This window comes from Beta vulgaris, chromosome 5 (assembly GCF_026745355.1).
Source record: "Beta vulgaris subsp. vulgaris cultivar EL10 chromosome 5, EL10.2, whole genome shotgun sequence".
Lineage (NCBI taxonomy): Eukaryota > Viridiplantae > Streptophyta > Magnoliopsida > Caryophyllales > Amaranthaceae > Beta > Beta vulgaris.
In genome coordinates this window covers 6,928,690-6,951,267 of record NC_079206.1, presented here as the reverse complement: position 1 = coordinate 6,951,267, position 22,578 = coordinate 6,928,690, and the positions used below count along the sequence as shown (strand labels likewise).

Genomic DNA, 22,578 nt, shown 5'->3' with positions numbered 1-22,578 from the left:
TCTCGAAATATATAGTAAAAGATATTTGTCAAGCCAGACAATTACTATCTTTTTCTCGAGATATAACAATGACAATATGACTAAAGAAGTGAAAAACGAAGCAATAAATCATCAATCTTGATAATATTGTTTTGCCAATATAACAAGACCATAAGGCCACAAGTGTTGTCAATAAAACAAAGTGAGGTATTCGCCAGGCTCAAAAATCTAATAGATTGGATACAGGGGTGTTATGTTGAGCTACAGTTTTGCACAGAGCTTTATCAAGCTCATTGATTCTACAAAATTGTTTTACGCTTAGAGTTTCACATGTAGATATCAAACAATTACTCTGCCCTACCCTAAAAGAGGGCAACGAATCTCTTCGTCTGTCAAATTTTTGCAGCAAGAGTTGCACCGAAAATCAAAATCTCTTACGTAGTTGGGAGCTTTGCCATTTTCATTTTGCCCAGCTCACCTTGCAATTTTTTCTGAAAATGTATGTCAGCCGCCTGCATGTTCACAAGGACCATACAATCGAGAGTACGATTTCCCTCTGTTGTGCGCCATGCTTGTCCAAGAGTTAAACTGGAGGGTGATCTTCCTCTGGCGTTTGTGGTGGTAATGGTTTCCAGCCAGGTTTCTCATCCCAATACATGTCATAATATATATGGCCTATAGTGCGATTTGTCACGCAGCACCATATGCCTACATAACGTTTGACACGACGCCTAAACTTCTGCTCTCTTTCCTAAACAAACTTTGTACATGTAAGTACTTCACGAATTATAGTAGGAGGCAACACATGTAAAACTGAGAAAATTGCGGGAGTTCCAACTTGCCTTGTCAGCAAACCCAGTGAAGGCATCTTGGATTGATAGGAAGTTTATAACTTTAACATTCTTGAATGAGGAGAAAACTGTCTTGTACTGTCAAACAGTTATAACATAAGATAATCAATTACACTGCTGAGGAATTCTAGTAAAAATGCTACCAAAAGAGGCATGCACGATTCACCAAATTAGCCAAACAAGAAAACTCAGATATCATGCAAGCAAGATACCTTATTAAAAACATATTTGGTGTGAGATTTCCATGTGTTGGAATTGGAAACAGAAACAGGAAATCAGTGCAGTTACATGTTTGCTACAAGGGTTGGGGTATTGGTTTCTATTCCTTGAGGACGACCTTTTAACCTCTAATTAGCATACTCAACTGCATAACTCATACATTACCCAATCCCATACTTCCTCAAGTGTTTCCTTTCCATAACAAAACCAAATACTGAATAAAGGTAACAATCAGGAGGTGATTAATGGATTCTTTAGTTCAGAGTGACTCAGTAAAACAATAAAAAAAAGTGCACAATTGACAGGTCCAATTTGTGTATACAAACCCAACCAGTTGCTAATTTACCTTTATCGCTTCCTCTACCTTCACCAATATTTGCCTCAAACACCCCCAAGCTGTGATTTAGCATAATGGATGCACATTGATGCCAAAGCACTAATCAAGAATAATGGATATATACAACTACACGCAGGCAAAATTCTCAGGGGACAAAATCTGCAGGAAGGGTTGCTGTTTATAATGCAGGCAATTATTTTAGCTTATTAAAGAAAGGTGCTCCTGAACATTTACAAAGCAAATATTCATAATATATAGCTGCATGATGACCTCAACCAAATTAAATGATAAATCATTAACAATCCCAAGTCCCAACTATCAAAAGCGAGTACCATCCCTATCAAAATATTAGAAAACAAATGAGTACCGTCTCTTCGTTGCCATATTTGGGAAATCTGAGAAGTCCAGGAGCACTTGAATTATCAGTAACATGACAATCTTTGGATCCCACTTGGCAAAGCTGCACATCGAGCCACGACTCTTTTACCTAGACAAAAATTCAGGTTAATGATCCTTCAAAGTCTGCTATTATTATTGGATGGATTACTCACTTCTAATGTTAACGTACTTCCCGCGGCAGTGCTGGATTATCAAGGAAAGAGTATTCCCTAATATCAATACGTGGCCCATATTCTTGCTGTGGCAAGTTTTGCAGCATCACATTCACCTGCAGTATATTAAAATAAAATACAAAATATCAGCAAACAGATTCAGAAACTAAGTTCAAAAGTCTGTAACATGCATAGCCAAGACAATTGTTTATGAATTTCAAGCGTCACCTAAAGATAAGGACGGTTGTATCTTAAGTCTACCAGAGAATATTTAGAAATCTATATACAAGACCTTGTCAGTGGTCATGCCAATTTAGCCACCACATAGTGATCTGCTCTCATACAAAAGCCCACTCTCAAAGTCGGTCCGTAAGTTAAAAATATTAGTTGCTGCTAGTCTCGACTCTCGTACAAGTGACCTATGATGTAGAAATTAAAACCTCATTCACCAATCAAATTTCAAAAGAAAAAAAATAAGGCTTTAAAAGCTTTACAGAAGTCTTCGAAACACACACTTCTATGATGACGCAAGAAAGTACTATACTTTTATTTTGCCTAGCTTAAGAGATATTCTATCAACATTTTGTTTTTTTGTCTTCCAAAACTCTAGAGAAATTTTCTCAAACTTCCCTTCTATGATGAGAAGCAAATGAGTTGAACAAGAATAAATTTTCATCTGATACTCTACCTCGAAAACATGATCCAGAGGGCAAATAAAAGGTTGCCTTGTCACGGTACCCTCCAGAACTCCAGGATGCCCAAACCAAAGCCTGTCCAACCTGCACCATATTGCAGGCATGACCTATGAACCACAGCAAGAAGCTAATAAGATATCAATATATTAACATTCCGACGAGGCAATCTCAGAACCTTGTTCTCATCTCACTAAGGTACTCAATAAAATATACAACTTTATTCAATGCTCTAGATCCTAAAGATTCAAGACAAGGCAAATTGCAAATAAATAAGTGACATTGATGCAGGACCATTGGCCTGGAAACAGTAGAAAGAACAATATCATGTGCGAGATATCACTCCATAGTTATATTCAGTCTATAGGACCGCGCAGACCAAGAGTATAGCTCCTCCACTGCCTGCAGATTGCATATAAGTAAACTACATGTCCATGGTGGCCAAGCAACCCAAAATCCGGTTGAAGAAGCAGCTCTTCTCAATCGTTGATTGCTCATGATAGCTGGCACGAGAGTCCTCAATGCCAAGCAATCTAGTATTGTGCAATGTTTGGGAAATTACCAAGATTTTTTGGTAGGAATTTGACAGCATCTCATATATTTCCAGGAAATTAATATACATAACCAGGAAAATACTGGTAGTTCAAGTTGTTGAGGAAAACTTCAAATAAGCTGGCTTTTCCCTAGTTTTAGTATGGTTCAGGCATTTCTCTTTTCAAGAAGTAATCCGTATGACATATGTTATTGACGTTCAAATGTTAGTTCTTGGGTTTTCTGCAAGTATTCATGCCCGTTAAGGCATTTATTCTCCATCAAGCTGGTGACTTCTCTCATTCAGACCTTTAATCTCATAGATAAAAGGATTATACTCAAAAAATTATTGCTCGAAGATAAATTCAGTGAACAAATCACAAAAGATAGATTTAGTGAACAAATAAAGTAGATTGACCTAGATTATTCAAGACCCTCTAATTATTTGTTCACTGAACCTATCTTCTTCTTAAATCCATCTCTCAGTACTGTGTTTGCAAACATTTTAAATTGTCATTTTTTTCATTATTAAAGTCACATTGCCCACACAGGGTAGCAAAAAGATAAAGCGATTAAACTTAAGTGTTGCTATGTCAAATTTATATAAACGTTCTCTGTCCCTCCTCACGTTCCATTCCACTACAATCATAATGTATTTAGGTTAAAGCAATCCTGAACAGATTCAAATATTAATTTTGATTAGGGCCTTAGGGGTGTATATGGACAGCCAGAATAACAAAGATCTGTGTTCAAAAACAGTCAAATATCGATTTGTTCTCACCAGGGTACGATTTAGCAATGACGCGATAGCAAGTGCTGTTCGAATCTGTTTCAACTGAAGAGAAGCATCAAAAGAAATATTAAGCAGCTGAAAAATATAATAGCAACTGTAGACATCAGCACTTCACATCGTACCTGGTAATTAACAGCAGAAAAATGTGACTCAACATTATGCTCTCCATCTAATAATAGGCTCCTCGGAATAGATGGCTTAAATGACATGAAACCTCCTGCTTTAGATACAACAGATGTGGTGGATCATGTATACAGTATACTCCAAATCTTCACAAAGCAAATAACATATGCAAGCCGTGGGAGATGAACACAAGAAATTGTAAAATACCAAAGATCTTTGGCTGGTCAGAAAGTCTCTAACCTATCAAATTGTTCTTCAACAAGTTTCTCTTGATTCAATATGCTTATTCAAACAACTTTGCAATCATGCATGACCGTACAAGACTTCTGTCACATTTTCATCAATTTTAGGAAAAAAATGAGAACTTATGACATATAGCCCCCCCCCCCCCCAAGTCTATATCTAGTAAACACCACCCAGTAACATATAAAGGCTTCTTCACCATGAATTACTAGGGTTTAATACTACAGCCTACAGACATGCACAAAAAAGTGAAGTGCATACTCCAAAGAAGCATGTTGTGTTGCAAACTCACAGTAGTAACTCAAAGTGCAGGAAAATCAAAAGTATCACAATGAATCCACTATAACCCAAAAGAAGATATACATAAGCCTTTTCTTTCTTTTTTTTTTTTTTTTTTGGTGTGTGTGTGTGTGTGAAAATTCATACTATTTAAATGAAACTTGAACAGTGCACTTTACTATCATACAAAGGTCCATGGAAAGTTGGAAACCCAAATTGCAATGTCCAATTACTTGGACAATATGATATTCCCCTTAAGCAATAATCAGACATCATGATATATTTCATGTGAGACCAGTAACATGCTAAACTCAAATATCTTTCAAGGTACAGTGTCCTTAGTCTTCTACACGCTTTTAAGATCTGTTCGTTTAGTAGCACTTTGCTTTCTTATACCATAATGCATATAGGCATACCTCATAATCCCAACACATTTTATGGAATAAACGTCAGATAACTAAAAGGGCATGCAGGATTTCCTTTATTTTTCCAATCAATAGCAATGAAGGGAAACCCAAACCCTCACCGTTTATCACATACACCCTCCATTTCAACTTTTTTCAGGTTGATTTAGAAAAAAGATCAGGAAAACTAAAGATGAACCTGAAGAATGAGTTTCTAGTTAAACAATGCATCAAATCCGTAGAGAGATAAATGATCATCAATATGAAGCATACTAAAACAGAAAGAAGGTCAATCACTATGAAAGGAATAAAATCCACACCCAAGTATCAACAACTAGCATGAAAGAGCATATTTCCTAACCATGAAAGAGAAGAAAATATGAAGTACATGCAAGGCTTTTCCAACATGAATGAGGTAACATAGCATGGAAAGTAAGTGAATTAATTACCTGGAGAATTATAGTACTCTGGTGGATCATAGAACACCATGGCTTCGCGTAATCGATGACGCTTTCCTTCAGTACCGGCATACTGGAATGTGGTGTGCACTGCATACGGTTCCAGTTTAAATTGTTGGTACATGGCCTGTCAATTAAGTGTAAGGACATAAATCTTGTTTAAATATATGCTTACATGCTGCAGTCCAGAAGTCTTTAGTACATACAGGTTTATTTTTCGAACTCTTGATCTATATCAAGTTAGATATGGAGATTGGTAATCTGCAAATTATTGAAGCAATACTCACATACATGACATTCTTTGCACGTCTCTGTGCCGAAATGATTCCAACATGGGGAGAGTAACAATATTTAAGGAGCTCATGTGATGAGGAGAGAGATTAAGACAGAGACCCATTTGAAGAAAAAGATAGAGAGAACCCATTAACCAAATAAGAAAATATTGCAATTCTTATGAGCCTTCTTTCAATAGGAAACTGTTGCGTTTTTTTTAAAGAGGAAGTATGAGATAGTAACATTAGGTTTCTTGAAAGGAGCATGTACACAATTACTAAGCAATTTGAGACAAAGGACAACAAAAGAGCTAGTACAAATAATATACAACAATTCTTCTTAATCATGATGATTGCTGATAATCCAAAATTAAAGCCCCACTTCACTAAGCTTGCATAAGTCACTTAATTGTCAATCGTTGCATACAACTTACTAACAACACCACTTTGGATGAAATGATGCATAAGTAGATTTGCACTTGGGGGAAGAGCCAATTATCATTCCACTATAGAATCATTTTATAACAACATTATGAATCCCCAACCACCCTCCACAAGTTGGCAAACATTCGCTCAATCCACCAAAAAAACCCTAGTCCCTAATCACTACACTTATCACAAACCTGGATGCACCTAAACCCCTAGGCCTCTCTAGCTCTCCTCAACCCTAAACCAAAAACTATCCGTTATTATCTATTCTATACACTTCGCAATTGGCCCGAGATTTTAAAAAAGTTAGCAAAATACAAATGAAGGATACTTAAGAGATAACTTCAGAACGAAGATATTTGAAAGAGAGCTGAATTTGCAGATACTGAGCATAAGAAAACTGGTCACGGTGGTTTGGGCATGTGAGACATCGACTAGATGACGCATCGTTTAGGGTAATTGAATGGGATGTTGAAGATTTTAGAAGACACTGGCCGAGTCCAAAGATGATTTGGATAGAGACATTATGATACAAGGAATTAGGTTTGCATGGAGCATATAACACTTGAAATAAGAGAATGAAAGTAGATGATCTTTGTGTTTGATGGAAAAAAATCTTGGCTCATGCAGCTGAGACCACCATCGTATTGGGATCAAGTTTACGACACTGTTCTTGTTTTTGGTAAAAAGTAGTGGACCTTCAAGAGAAGAGAAAGGCATCTTCCTAGCTCTTTTGATGTCCTTAAAGCAATCAAGAAGCTCTTTTGGTAATGGGCGTACTTTGTGGCATTTGCTTAACTTGCTGACCCATTTTGTATTCATCCCCACCATTAGATATCGAAAAAGTACGCTCATTTCCTTAGCCTGAAGCATCTCTTCTCTGCCCTCTCTGTGGCAGCCTTTGTTTTAAGGAAGTGATTCTTCTCTATGGATTCCCATCCTCCATAGTTACAGCGCGATTGCATCTTCTTAAGCATCCTGTATTCCTGTGGAAGGAACTCTTCTGTCTACAGGACACAACTCGGAATAAAAGCACAGCTTATCATCCCTAAACTGAGGCCAATCTGAAAATGTCCAAAGGTTTTGTCAGTAGAAGGCGGACTTACCTTCCACTAGCAAAGTCCATCCAAATTTCCGTGTACCACAGTTGAAAATTGTGGTAAGGGATGTTGAGATGCTCCCTGCCTGTCCTGTCTTACCTGCTCAACTCAGCTTTGACTTAGAGTTGCAGGAGACCCCTACTGGATGTTCAAGTTAAACAACAAGGCAATGTCATTGCCAGTAGCACTGAAGTACGGTTGCGATGGGACAACTTATGTGCAGTTGAGGCCACCTGGAAATATTTCTCTACCATCCAATAAAAATTTCTAACTTCTACCATAGTGGATATTTGGGAAGCGGATAATAAGCCTTTCCTTCGAAAGTGTTTTTTTCTTTTTCTTTGCGGTGACTTCGAATCAAAATGCACCAACGCGGGACACCCATTTCGGTCATGTATTCCCGACACAAAACACAAATCCAAGGGAAGATAATCTTAGAGGAAAGCAGTTTTAGTAACCTTTTATAATTCAATTAAGAGGTCAGAACTCAGAAGTTCAGTTATTATGTAAGAGGGATATCAAAGGGAAAGTAATCGATAGGGGAATAGTGGGGGAAGGGAGGTCACTCAGGAAAATGTGTTAAAGCTTATATTTTGGGAGTGCCATGGACCACTAGAAAGTGCAGTGATGTAATCACCATTCTATCAAGCAATTTATCTACATTGCTCCACAACTTCCCTCTCTCTAATCCATCTTTTCTTCTTGTTGTTTCTTTCTACTTCAAATGTTGGTAGACACCCCAGCTCATTACTGATGTCCTTTAGTGTCCTAATTAAACTCTTCCATCTATCACATCCTTTGAGACCAAATGTCACCAAAATTACAAATTATTCTCTTTGCCGGTAGGCTGTAGAGTAGATATTGTAGGAGGGCCATGCCCCGGGGAGGGGGACCGTCAAGGAAAGCTAGTAACTTTGATAAGAGGTTAGTTTGGCAAGAACATAACAGCAGATGGGGAAGAAAAAATTAAAAGGACTTGTTTCAGAAGCAGACATCATCTTCTATTCTCATGTTGATAGCTCACATTCCATCCCCTGGTTCAAATATATACAATGTCACTCCAATATCTACATTGGGTAGGATGAGGCAGAAAGCAGTTAAGTTTTACTACGTATTCATTCCTTAGCACAAATCTCCATTGAAGTGGTCAAAGCAAGGAGCAACTTTACAAAAGAGAACTGAAATGAGCCCATCCATTCACCAGGCTGAAGCTGAAAGAATTATGGCATTGAAAAGCCTTATTTGAAGCCCCTGAAGCCAGAGAAAGACTGATCATCAAGCTCAACTCCAAGAAAGAGCTTTGGTAAGGAAACTCAGCAATAAAGAGTTCATTTAAGGGAGCCAAAAGCTATTAGTTAGAAGAAGCAACGTATTGTTTGGCCAGGAGCAAGTGTGAGTCATTCCTTTCTTTTCTGGGAATTTCACAACATAACACATTTGTAGAATGAATAAGTGCAGTGTGCTTACTTATACTAAAATACAAGAGGTTCTTCTGTTCCTATATGCAGCAAAGTCTTTCAGTTCCTGACACATGTAAGAGTACAGCCTTAGTCATCCTACTTAGCTGGCTATTGGTATGTAGGTGCATTTTAGTATATTGTGGTTGTTTTTCAGTAGCAAGTCATGGGTCTAACGGTTACATTGAAAATAAATGAATTCTGTGACTTACATAGGCACCAGGCCTCCAAGCTTGCCTAGAGCTTGCTAATGGGTAGTCTATTGTTGCACTTATGGTACTAGTTGGAGAAGGCAAGAAGCCCATACATGATGTAATGAAGAACTGATGCAAGTGGGGAGGGGAATTTCTGGAATATTAGTTAAGGTTAGCTTGGGGAATAGGTTAGAGAATTATTAGGGAAGGAACTCTATAAATTGAATAGACTAGGGAGAGAGAAATCATGTTGATAATTGTTGAGAATTCAGTTTGGAATTTGGGAGAGAACAAGCCTCTTGCTTCGTTTCTGTTCCCCAGAAAATTTTCAATCAAAGTCCATTTATTTTCTTAATCTTCTTCTCTAATCTACCATATCAATGTCAGTTCATTACGCATGAGTGGAAACTTCGAGAGTCAATGACAAATCATAGCTTATGCGCTCAACAGCCCTCAAACTGCATAAACCTAAGTAATGTAGCAGGCTTGCCACTGCTACACTCAAAGTAAGTTGACAATGATAGTTATCCTCTTCCCATTTCATCTCCACGTTGGGAAAGTATACAGATAAAGATGAAACATATAAACCCAGCCTCCTCACTCATGTATAACAAAACGATCCAATTTCTCATCCAACTTTAACTTTCTAAAGAGGTTTATCAGACCTCTCCCTTCAAGGACCGTATCTCAGTTCCTCTCTACCCCAATGGAAAGCATGGAGATAATGTCAAGACCTGCATGCAAAAGACTGAACAAGAAACTATACCTGAACAAAATATGTATGTCCACTACAAAATATGCTGGCTGGAAGGAGCCCCAGCTTAAGATTTCCATCATAAGCATAGACAAGACCACTTTCGCCATCAACGGAGGGGCCGAGCTGCCTTCGTACAATATCATTGAAACCGTTCTGATCCCATATCTTTTCATCAGCTAAAAGTAACTCTTTCCACTGTTTTGCCAACTTCTTTGAATACTCTGTAGGCCTCCAGTGGAAGATTCCTATATTATATGCACCAGTAACTGTTGGAAAGAAATTACCAATTAGTATCATACAAATTGGACACTAAAATCTAGTTAAAGTGATTCGCATCGAGTTGTAAACAATAATACATGTATTAACAATTAATAACTAGTGTTTGATCCCTTGCAGTGCATGTTTTCTATTACCAACATTCCTTCACATATATAATGTTATGGGTTTCTCGTAAGAGATAGTGAAATGACTTGTCAATGATAGCATATAAGTGAGATAAATATACGATTATGGGTCTAGAATCTAGATATCCTGGTTGTGTCAAATTGGTTGTGATAATAATTATGTCATTATTGTGGTTTACTCTTTCTCCCCCCCCAAATGAGTAATAAACATATTAGCATTTTGTTGCAAAAGAAAATCATAGCTTTTTTCATCGGAGTGATGATCAAAGCATGCAATAAGTAGTACCAAAGGTTATGGGTTCAAGCATTGGTGAAACCACTTTCACTCTTTATTTTTGAAAGACATTGCCTAAAAATATTACATGGCTCCATGTCACCTCAAGGGGAGAGCCTTGCAAAGAACAACGCTTACTAAATATGTAGTATAGACAGGGAAACCAAATTACATCTAGAGCATATAGACTAGGCTCATTAGTCACTAGATGGCTGAAACCCAATTAACTTAAAACTGGTTAGGAGAAAAGACACTATGCCAACATTATCTAATTCATATTAAGGTACCCTAAATTTAATTGATTTCTGCAATCACTTGAATCAGGTATTCATGCACTTACAAATTGAAATAGAAGCAGAACCTCCTAGAAGATAATTGGGCCTTATAAGGAGCTCCTGATCTCAGGTTGGGAATGAACTCCTAAATGGTTGAAGGGCCATCAATCTGGCCCTGTGATGGCATATCTCTGTACCAGTACTTAAGAAGGTGAGCAAAGGATTGGGAAAACTAGGTCCAGGAACAGACTGCCTTTGTTAGGAATAGAACAGGTCCACCTGGTCCAGCCAGGATCAGAACTACCACAGCTTGCACTGACCCGCCCCCTTTCCACATTATTACATGCCCTTTTTTCTGACCACTGGCGATATAACCTCAGCTAACAGCAGGTCTCAATACACTCCAATATCAGTTTATTGACAATAAATCCAGCCAACAAAATTTACATCTTGCAAATACTGTAAAAAAATTTTCTCAATTGACCTTGCAAATTGATCATGTATACTGAGCTAAGTGGCCATCTAAAAGCATCATAGTTTCTCGCAGCAGACGTAGAAGCACCGAAATAACCAACCCTTAACAACGATAGAACAACCTTAGTCTCAAAAGAATGGGGTTGGCTGCACAGACCAAGATGTCATTCCCATGGGTCACTCACGTAAATCCTTCTCCACTGAATGTGATATGATCCCCAAGACCCAATCATTTCTAGACCCTTTGAACCAATCAACTCACAATAAGTAAATAAAGAATACTGGCCAAGGATAGTATGTTGTACCGTCAAAAATCAGGGTAATTTTACGAATTACAAACACTCAATCTTTTGAGAGGACTGAGCTTCACCCCCAAGATGATTCTCTCACTATAAATTTCTAAATGAATGTTATCTCTCACCTCCTTCCTCATTTATACTATCTTTACTCAGCTTTTACTTGGTCTCCACTACAAATGCTGTAGCTAGCTTATGACATCATTGCTTTTGATAGAATCTCTAACTAACTCCTATAGTCAATAACTGAGGGCCCTTCTGCCTCTCCTTGTCTAAGTGAACCTGATAGGGGAAGGGACTGATCCTTTGTACACCATTGGTATGCCTCAACTTCTATTATCTTTATTTACCGATCTCCATGGATTAATGCAGGGTGAGGATAGCACCATGACGGACATGGCCAGATCACCACATTTTGTTATCCTCGGTAACTGCCACTTTAACCAACTGCGATCTATCCATTACAGATTCTCTCTCTCTCTCACGTTACTACATATCCAACACAACAAATGCATCTCATGCATCTTTTAAACGTGATCTTTTTTAAAGCTCAATATACTAACCAGATAGTATAGCAAAGCTGGACGAACAACCCTATAAAAGCTGCTTTCCATTCCAGCCAACCCTTAAAAAACACAGATAATAACTCATGGAGGGAAGAGAAGGATAGCTGAAGACTACTCTGCTGGAATTTTTAGACACAAGGATAGATATATAACCTCCACATACCCACTGGCCACTCATCAGAAGCATGACCCCTTCACCAAACTTATACCTTCCTGATGCACAGACACCTACTCCAAGTCATGCCATCTCTAATAGCACTTATCCCCTTTTCGATTCTTCAATATAAATTTAATATAAGTTTCCTTACTCAGCTACACCGCGAATGCACATATGTTGTCAGATACTCTGATGCCTTATTCGGAGGGCAGAATTTGAAACCAGGCTATCATTTTGAATTTTACCACCATTCTTACAAGTTACAACTTGTAGCCCTCTTACCACCAAACATCCTTAGGGCATACATTCGCGTCCTTAATAAGAGGCTGCAAAACCGGAATAATACTTTAAGATTAGGCTAATTGATAGATGTTTCTCACTGCTTTGATCATTATTGTCTTCTTAACCCATACAACGTCCTTTGATCGACAAAGGCCGCTTTGATTACCATTTTCTTCATCCACGTAACGTACTTCAACAGACAAAGGCCACTTCGATTGGCATTTCCTTCCTAGAACAAGCTACAAAATTATTTCTTTCAGGAACGTGGGCAAAGAATTGGTCATCTTATTATCCTGATGCTCCATGGAAGAAAATGTTTACATACTTAAAACACTAACCGTCTCCTATAAAATGAGGCCTAATGAGTTCTTACTTAGTCTAGGAGCCAGCTTGGGGCTTTGAATTGAGTGAGGCAACCACATATCCACAATCAATTACAGGCGACCCCTAGTGTTGATATTGTGCATTGTGCTGTGGCTTTTGAACCTCCATATTTGATGCATCGTCGGAAATCAATAATAGCAACTCCATTTGAGTAACAATCCACTATATTAATTGGTGGTCACATGAAGTTAGGCACCTTACTGGCTTATTGTAAAATTTAAACACTCTTCACCATGAAAGCGCCGAAGGATTGGAAAACATGTAACACCTCTTCCATTACATTTTCACATCCAACAGCAGAGAAGAAGAGATCTTCACTCCGCCATGCAAGGTTCTCAGCACCATATTAGAGCTTCTTGATGATTTTCCACAAAGAATCTGCGTCATTGGAAAACCTCCAGAGTCACTTTGCCTTTAGAGCTTCATTCATCCTTCGAATCAACCGATTGCAAAGATCACCAGCATGCTTAGGCTGACATACATCTTCACACTAACACAATGAAACATATCAGAATCATTGTTAGCACAAAGCATATCCCATTCAATTTTTGTTTTTTTTAGACTTTGAGCCACGCTAGCCGAATCATGAAATGGAAATAAAGTATATAGGCAAGCTGGAACTGTCAATCTGCCCCCTCTTAACGAAAGCTTTGATCCCATGCTGCAAGTCAGTTTTGGAATTCTCAATAACAGATCCCAGATAGAAGAGCATTTGTAAGGAGCATCAAGAGGAAGAGCCAAATAGCTTGTAGGCTCAATAAGACTGATATTACAAAACAGTTGCACATTATTATTTAGATTAAGGGCAAGGAGCAATCAGGATTGCTAGTAAAATAAAGATATACATATCTACTAGTGAGGCTAACTTATTATATCCCACGGGAAAGATCAGTATAGTTTGGATGTCTAAAGGGCATGCTCTAAGCGTGTTGAAATATATGAAACAATGATCAAAGGAAAAAAGCAACAAGACTACATCTTATTTTATTTTATCTTTTTTTTAAAAAAAAAAGACCACACTAACATTTCAATCAAATGTAAAGAAAAGGAAAACCTAAGGTCCACAATATAAAAAAAACCTGTTGCTACAGCTATATGTATGGATAAAAGCAACTAATAAGAGAGCTTATTCAAATTAACGTATCTACTTAGAATCTATGGGATATACCAGATTTTTGCTAATGAAATCTATAAACTAACAGTTTTGCTGTGAAGCAGAATTCAGCTAGCAGCCTACCACCAAAAAAAAATTGTACAGGCTCACCTTGCTGCCATACCTCCAATCGGTCATCAAGCACTGTTGGCACAACTTGATCAGTTGAAGTCAAAACATCTGCTTCAGGAAAACGAGCAAAATACGGAAGCGGATTCTGTTACATAAACATGTAAATGTTCTTAGTACATAAAAGAAACCCTAGAAAAAAGGAAAACAACTTGTTCTTCAAATATATGCCTTCAGCAAGGTCTGGAGAAGTTCAGATTGATTTCCAACAATAAGATCTTACTTAAAGTTCTACAGCTGAAGCGACGGAGATTTGACAGAATTGCAGATTTCTTTTGTTTGGATATTTAAAGCCATGATCTATATTCATAATTCATCCAAAAGCATGACGATATTAACAGATACACAAGTACAAGCAACATAACAATGGAGACAATATATAACTCAAGACATACAAACAAGAAATGCAGTGGAGCAGCAACATATGATCTATATGTATATAAACTTAAAATTTCTCCTACATGTTATAACACTGAATGACAAAAGTAAGACATTTTCACTAAAGGAGTTGTGAAAGTCACGAGTATGATGCTTGGGCCATGGCTCGTGAGCAATTGTCCATCACTTAGAATGCCCATGTCTGAGATACTGTTTCACAAAACTCTTCACTTTCCAAGTTCATAAGATTCATGAAGTACCAAGTAGTATTTGGTCACCTTGCAAGACTCTAACCTTAGATTCTTGAGGACTCGGGTTCGAATCTTACCAAGTGTGGTGTTTGGGAGTAGGGATTCCCTTATCCTTGCCCCTACTCTCAAGCACCCGACCTCGAAATGGCAGACCAAGTAACTATGAGTTGAGGTCAGGACAGGGTCCTCCTTACCATTATAAAAAAGTAATAGTAATAGTAAGAGATGAAGTGGGTATGTGATCATGATTAGATAGCTAATTGAATAAAACTTGATAATCATATACTTTATGCTCAAAACTGATAGACATGACTAAAATACAAGTTGTTTGCTGAAACCATGCGTACCCTATTACTCCTTGCATGTTGTAATTTTAATCATACATCAGAATGTTGCAAGACCAATTGCCTTTGAAAGTAGACTTAATAGGCTTCCCAATGACATAGCACACAAATAAAGCTCCATACCATAAGTCATTAGTAACAGAAATCGGCAATTAAGTGTAGCACACAGAGCAACTGATGATTATGGTTTTGCCTTTAGTCAGCACTAACTAGCCACAAATCTAGCACCAATCCTCAATAAAGGATATTCCCCAGCACTTATTACTTTGCAAAGTATAGTTCCATATTTGAATTAAAATCTGGCTTGCTGACCTTATACCTCTTCTATTATATAGAGTCAACCTTAATTCAAGTAATTATTAGAATTTAGCCCTAAAGGCTCTTCAAAAACCCTAAATCTATAGCTAAATTGTTCAGTAAGAATCATAATGTACATAAAATGCCGCTTCAGCTTCGAAATACAACCGCCTTCCAGAGCAAGTTTATATGATATGCCAATATTCAATCCAACTCACTAACTTTGAATCTTTTTACTCATGATGCGTTGATTCTGATTCCTAGGTGGTGAGTTGAGCACTATAACTTCTCTTTCCTCCTCCCCATCTAATTATTCTTCTTTAATTGATTTTTAAGTTGTTATTATACATTATTTTCAAATTTTGAATAAGCGAATCATTTTGATATTACATTAGTTATGTATTAAATGAAGAAACCTAGAAACAGACTCCCTAAAACAAATTTTACTGGTTTATCACATTCTCAAGTTATGTGTTAAATGAAGAAACCTATATATAGTTTTGGGGAGCTTCAATTTAATATTTTGCATGGTGGTCAAGTCATGAGTTCCATAAATATCTAAACTAGCAGAGGCCATATAAGGGATAGGTTTGCCACATTAAGCTACTATAAACCTGAATTGGTATTTCTGTAAACCATTTGGAGTCCTTTTCCCAGGATGTGGAAATGTTAAACCAAACTTATAAAACCATCCCCTTGTAGTTGTACCTTTATTGTCCCTTCCAGCATTTATGGTCCAAATATTACAGTTAAACTTTTTTCCTAAAATCTATTAATGGCTCATTTCACTTGTTTGAATCTTGTAAAAGTTAATCCTAGCCCCATCTATACGGTGAGGGCCAGAGCCCCTATACTATGTCCACTGACCAACATCAACATGTTACAGCACCAATCGATTCCTACAACGAGGAATCGATGCAATAAACCTCATCTCTTCCCTGTTTGTGATCGTCGTGAGTACTGAGTTTTAAACTCATAAAAGCTTTTGGGAAACAAGAACAAGTAGAATCTAGTTTTCTATTTCTAGTTTCTAAGGTTAACATGTTCATATATTGATATATAGCCTATATTATTATAACTTTAAAACTCAAAATGAAAACCTGAAAAGTGGCAGTGATATTGTAGCAGCCCTTCTATTTCACTTACAGAAAAATACAAATTTTAAGCATTGATATATAAAAGAAGCAAAATACCTTTAAGCATTTCAAAGATTAAAGTAATTTTAAGGTCTTGAAGATGAGTACCTTTAACCAAACCATGTCGGTATCACACATCAATAATTCATAGCCAAACGGCAGAATAGTATCAATTAAGATAACCTTTTCCCTTCCCATTTTATGAAATGTTGGTGATCCCCATCCCACATCTATAGTGCTCATGTGGCTTCCCATATCAAAAACTGGAATGCCCTTCCAGTACAGCGCTTCCAGCAATTTAGTATCCATTGCACCTACAGTAAGCCAGTAACATTTTCCAGTTACTTGAGACTTTTATAAGTGTACCTATTCCTGCTACGCATAACTGAAGATTGAACTTTCATAGCTTGTTGACACTTAACATGGAGAGGGAAGTCACATTTGGGACAAGATTTTATAAGAGAAATGTGTGTGTGTGCGTGTCTATTAGATTTGATGCAAAATCTCTATGGCAAATGACATCAAGTTTCTCATAAGGCATTAATTTGATAAAATATAAACAAGAAATTGACATGATATATCAACTACAATGTATTTACACTGACATGAGTGACATAAATATACACAAGTACATGTATATGTTTGTTATCAACACATAGTTAAAAGAGTCAACACTAATAGAATATCAGCCTTACATTACAAAGGACTAAAGCAACTAGCTCACTAATTTGTCATTTATCTCTTGTTTCTTATTAAGTAGCGAGTCGGTCAAAAGGGGATGGAAGTGAAATACTCTGCAATTACAGATATCAAGCTGCACATTTGACGTGAGCCTCTATAATGGCATCAAGGTAAGTACAATAAATTGCTAAAAAAATGTGCAGGCATATAGAGATAGGATTGAATTAATTTCATATCCTTCAAGCATATAGAGATGATTGGATTTAATTTCATATGCTTAAGAAGCCAAAACAAATGCAGCCCACTTATTTCAGGGATGGAGATATAACAAGTTTCAAAGCTCCTCGTATTCTCATATAGTCATTTCAAGTAAGTAAAAATAACCAAATGTAGTAGATCAGAAAATGAGATTGTTCAGCCAAGCACTTGAGGTTAACAGAACTCACCAACTAGAAGATTTGATAAACCCAGATCAGTCAAGCATTTAACCCAAGTCAGGATGAAATCCATGAATGCATAATTACCAAATGTGACTATGATGATGTTATCCTTCACCCTCTTCTCCACTAACTCTTTTGTCAACCGAAAGGATTTTAAAGGTGGCATTTTCTTAGTTTTAGAGGGAGGCTCCCATATAGGCTTCAAGAGTGTGCTCCGAGACTTGGCTGGAGAAAGTGAAGTTGTGGACAAAGAAGAGTTTTGTGCTTCGTGAAGAGGATCTCCTCCTGAAATATGATTCAAAACAAATATATTTAATCAATCTGTCATTTATTCATCTTTCACAAATAAAAATTTTCATAACAACACAGGACACGATATTATTGGTCCAATAGAGTGGGAAACCAACCAAACCAAGGAATGTCCACTGTCCACCTATTGTCAATGAACTAGGCTCTGAAGGATGACAATTCAAAGGTCATGCCTCATGTCTCAATCCCCCTCCACCTCTCACCTAAAACACCTCCCATTGGAGGATATTCTGCACCTGCGCATAGATAGAGAATAAGTCCATCCCTTCACAAGTTCAACCAAGCTTTTCGGCATGTTACTAGATTTACTAAGTATACTCAACCAGAGTGAAGTGTCGAGTGTCGTTCCTCCTGGATCCACAATCACTTCCTTTATGAATCGTTCTCAGAGTGAGATCACTCTTCATTTAAATTAGAGCTGATAATCTCGACTCTACATGATACGATAACACAACTGGAAACGACAGGTTACGAACACGAATTTAGGGTGTGTTTTCTTTACCTAAATTTTGCTAAATTTATCATAACAAATCTTTTTGAAACTTATTTGAGCTCATCTGAACATATTGAGGTTTATTGCATAGCTTATTACAGCTTAAGCGAAATGTTGAAGCCGAATGCAATGGCATCAATAACTAGTGAACTTGTATGGGTTGGATCTCTTCTGACTGAAATTGGGGTTTCGGTCACAGAACCCCAACAATCAAACTACAGAAATCAAGAAAACGGCTGCGCTAACGCTATAGGCTTTCGCGCTAGCTCCGGAGTTGCTTGTTTAATGTGCTCCTAACTCTTGCAGGTGGGTAGCTCCCCTCGTCCGATAAGGTAGCTCTGATAGTCTCGAGAAGCTGCTGTTGAGTCTTGTGTAGGTCCAATAAGTGCCCATTTCCGAGGTAACTATCACTATAAAGAGCAGCGACCTATTCAGCTACATATGAGTTTGTCGCATAATGAGCCACTCTACTCTCAGCAACCTCCGATGAGCTCCCAAGGCGTGCATTGCTTCCTTTAGTCATTTCTTGTCTAATAGAGGCATGCAGTGTGGAGTCCCCTTGCTTTATTCGAAATGCGGGTTCGGATAAGCTGCTACGGCTAGAGAGCTTAGAGTGTATTTAGGGAGTTTAGCTACTAATCCTATCCTTACTAACTCAATAGTGAGACTTTCATAATGAAAATCTAGAAATAGAGTAGAGAAAACGGCTGACAAGCGTGGGCGCATTAGATCCAATTTCTGCTGCTTAGCTCTGTGCGCTATCCGGATCTCGAATCATTAGAAGCTGCTTCAAGGTAAGCCGCTGAAGAAGAAAGATGAAGTTAGTCTTCAATGAGCTCGAGATAGCTGCCTGATGAGAGGAAGGGACGCCTGGTACAATCTTTCTTTGGTTCGAGCCCAACCCACCGGTTACACCACATCAGTCACCACTGTACTATAGCTTTGACATTCTTTTTCGAATAAAATCAATTGAATAAGATGGGTCGAGTCTTCTATGGCTACAACTCCACTACTTATTTATATATCAAGTAGCTAGGTTAATTTCTCTCATTAGAAGTCAGTTTAAAGGGATCCAACTCAAAGGTTTTAACCTTTATATCCTAGGTATATGTCTTTTCATATTTCTTTTTATAGTGCGTGTCAACGCTATTAGATTGAAAATAAAAAAAGACAAAATGCTTTAGTCTAACAGTGTGTCAGTTGTAGGCAATCTCTTCCAGAAAAATAGGGAGAGGAGCTAATAGCCACTCGACCAATAGGGAGAAGAGCTAATAGCCACTCGACCAATAGGGAGAGGAGCTAATAGCACTCAACAAGGAGAAGCTCTATTTTTGATAAGGAGTCTGCTCGAACCTTAGGCACATCAGGTCTCATTTTCTGAACAGCACCAATGCATGAAGACACAACAGCAGCAGCAGGAGCAGCAGCAACGCCGAATCCTTAATCTTGATAGGATGAGGCAGGCTGCATGAATCAAGATGTTACCTCCAGTGGTTGTCCATATAGATAATCTGCCTCCATTCTTTTCTATCAAGTGTACGCTCCCGCAGAAAAAAAAAATCTTAACTCCCTCTATCCAAGTCATCTTTGGTATCACCCACTACTTCTAAAATCCACATACTCTCAACTCTCCAGTCTCCACTACCAATATCAGTGCATCATCACGGCATGAATAGAAATATACTCATAAAGATGCATCACCTAAGACCTGCTATATTTAAAACAAAAGAGGACAAATAAACAAAACTTCAAACTAGACAGAAGGTCAAGTAAATTCCTCTTCTGAAACGGACAAGATAACTTTAAAGGACTGAATGCAGAATTCGAAAGACCATACTTATAACTCATGAAAAGAACCACGAGCAATGTGTTGTCTGATATTACAACCAAGGGGAAGTTACAAAACCCAAAACCAATACTAAGAAATACAACGTGTGAAAGAGGTAGCATTAGTTAATACATATCCTACAACGCACTCCTGCTTTGCAAACACGCAAATACACCATCCAATTCACATATCCTAAATCACTCAATACATAATGCACAAAAATCTGCATCTCTCACACCCTCTCATATCAGTCTCAAACATATAAAACATCTACCACATTGATCACAAATTACTAATCAGCAAGTCGAATTCTCCAAATGCTTGTCTTTAAACACATCAAAACAAACACAACAGAAATAAGACTCCAATATACTTCCTCCGTTTAGATATATTTGCATCATTTGCATAGTATTTACTATTCACATCTCAGACTTTACACAGTCATATCATATGGAATCTTGTTAGATTCGTCTCAATATATATTTTGTTATAATCAACTGTTTACAATTTTGACTTATTGATAATTGAAGATAGTTGGCCACAAGCGTGAAAACATGAAATGGTGCAACTATTTCAAAACCGAGGAAGTATATACTCGCATCAAACTAAACATAACTATGAAAAATGCCAGATTTTCTAGTTCGTTCAATCATCACTAATCAAAGAGCTGATTAACCCAAAAAAAGACCAACCAAACACCATAGCATCATAATATCAAATAAAATAGTAGGTGCTAAATTACCTGAATGCGGAAAGGAGAGAGAAATTTCAGCATCAGGAGGCTTAGACGAGTAGATAGCAGAGAAAACATAAACTGAAGAAAAGAAGATTCCGATTATCACAGTTGCGTAAATTGTGACAAATAATGGCTTTGATTTTGCAGCTTCTTGACATGGATTTTCCCATGCCATTTTTTTTTTGTTCTTCACTAAAATCAAATTGATCAATGAAAAATTGATTGTTTTCACAAATTATTAGTACTGGATGATTGAATTGTTATGAACATTTGGTAATTATCGCGGGGAAATTGGGGGAAATCATTGGAAAATTTAGGGTTTCGTGGATTGTGATGAAGAAGTAGATGCAGCGAAAAGTGAGAGTTACTAGTAGATTAGTGTTCTGTCATCTGTGTGTGTATGTCTGTGCGTAATATTCAAAGAGACAAAGGTCAAAGTCTACATTTGAAAGTATCTTTTTTTATTACAAAAAGTATGTGATTAAAACACTAGTTATATTCATCCCAAGCAAAATCCAAAGACAAAAGTTCAATAAATCTCAATTAATGTGGAGTAAACTACAAGTATACTTCTAATTATTTTCTTTTGCAATAATGCTCCAATAAAAACATTCGTCTTGTGCATTAATATAAAAAGTATTTTTACCAAGGATGTCTTGGCCTAGTGGTTAAGATTGAGGTGCTGTGAACGATAGGTCACAGGTTCGAATCCTCCCTCCCCTTCTTTGTATTTTGTACTGCCCGTGGCTCATATGGATCAAAAAAAATATATAAAAAGTATTTTTAATGATATCGCTTGAATATAGTCTGGTTGCAATATTTAAATTATTATTTTTTGCACGCTTGTGTACGTGTTATATTAGCGTTTCTTTTCTCAATTATTTGTTCATCAGTGTTACAAAATTTTTGATTCAAACAAATATTTGTAGTTAAAAAAAATGGTATTAAATCAATGTTTCGTTGGTACCAAGGATGTCTTGACCTAGTGATTAAGCTTGAGGTGCTGTGAACGATATGTCACAGGTTCGAATCCCCCCCGTCCCTTCTCTGTACTTTATACTGCCTTCGTGGCTCGTATGGATCAAAAAAAATATTTCGTTCGTTTTTTAGTTATTTGTTCATCATTATTCAAATATAGTGTTGAGAGAAGGAAATATAAAGCAGAGGAAAGCTTGTACTTAAATAAAAGTGGAAGAATTTGTGTATTAGGTTCAATCGTTGAATATTAATAAAGTGGAAGAGTTTGATTTATATAATAGAGTTTATTGAAAAATAAACAACATTTAGGTTTTAGAATATTATCAGTGTAGTAATTATTAATACGACATTCAAGTTTTTATTTTTTTTTTCTTCTGATTGTGTTAATTAATTTAATTTTTGATCAAAGTTTTTTCACACATGCAAGAATAGAAAATCATTCTCCTCAATTTAATATTGAATTGAAATTTCAAAGTCATTTTCATTATTTACTTGCTCAATATATATGGCAAGTAAGAAGAATAAAATATTATTTAATATATATGGCAATCTGAATTCATTAAGGTTCTATCAGACTTTTTGTAAGGGGACACCACCATCTTTCTCCCCCCTTCACTTATATAATAGAGATCACTTAGTCGCTA

General features: G+C 37.1%; 1 protein-coding gene across 3 annotated transcripts; it reads right to left on the bottom strand.

Annotated features, from left to right (window-relative positions):
- Positions 1 to 98: 98 nt before the first annotated feature.
- LOC104892459 (hypothetical protein) lies at positions 99 to 21,376 on the bottom strand. Of its 3 annotated transcripts, XM_057394926.1 has the most exons (14): positions 20,963 to 21,102; positions 19,746 to 20,100; positions 17,597 to 17,875; positions 16,578 to 16,783; positions 14,046 to 14,151; positions 9,679 to 9,935; positions 5,452 to 5,587; positions 4,076 to 4,170; positions 3,942 to 3,995; positions 2,626 to 2,739; positions 1,955 to 2,053; positions 1,754 to 1,873; positions 822 to 908; positions 99 to 730 (listed from the first exon to the last, which is right to left on the bottom strand). In XM_057394926.1, exons 3-14 carry the CDS (start codon positions 17,754 to 17,756, stop codon positions 563 to 565), a joined length of 1,602 nt encoding a protein of 533 aa, XP_057250909.1. In that variant the 5' UTR covers positions 17,757 to 17,875; positions 19,746 to 20,100; positions 20,963 to 21,102; the 3' UTR covers positions 99 to 562. The 3 variants fall into 3 exon arrangements, 2 of the variants coding, with proteins under 2 accessions (XP_057250909.1, XP_010676703.1); XM_010678401.4 differs by lacking the exon at positions 19,746 to 20,100 and having other exon boundaries at positions 20,963 to 21,374; XR_008969320.1 differs by lacking the exons at positions 99 to 730; positions 19,746 to 20,100 and having other exon boundaries at positions 889 to 908; positions 1,938 to 2,053; positions 20,963 to 21,376.
- Positions 21,377 to 22,578: the final 1,202 nt, after the last annotated feature.

Bases quoted from the DNA above. Each gene is read 5' to 3' on its own strand.
- LOC104892459 (XM_010678401.4), bottom strand. From the start codon at position 21,131: ATGGCATGGGAAAATCCATGTCAAGAAGCTGCAAAATCAAAGCCATTA. The intron at 14,152-16,577 runs GTACTCATCTTC...TTTATGTAACAG, and splicing joins CCGACATGGTTTGGTTAAAG to AATCCGCTTCCGTATTTTGC. The intron at 1,874-1,954 runs GTACGTTAACAT...ATTTTTGTCTAG, and splicing joins ATCCAGCACTGCCGCGGGAA to GTAAAAGAGTCGTGGCTCGA.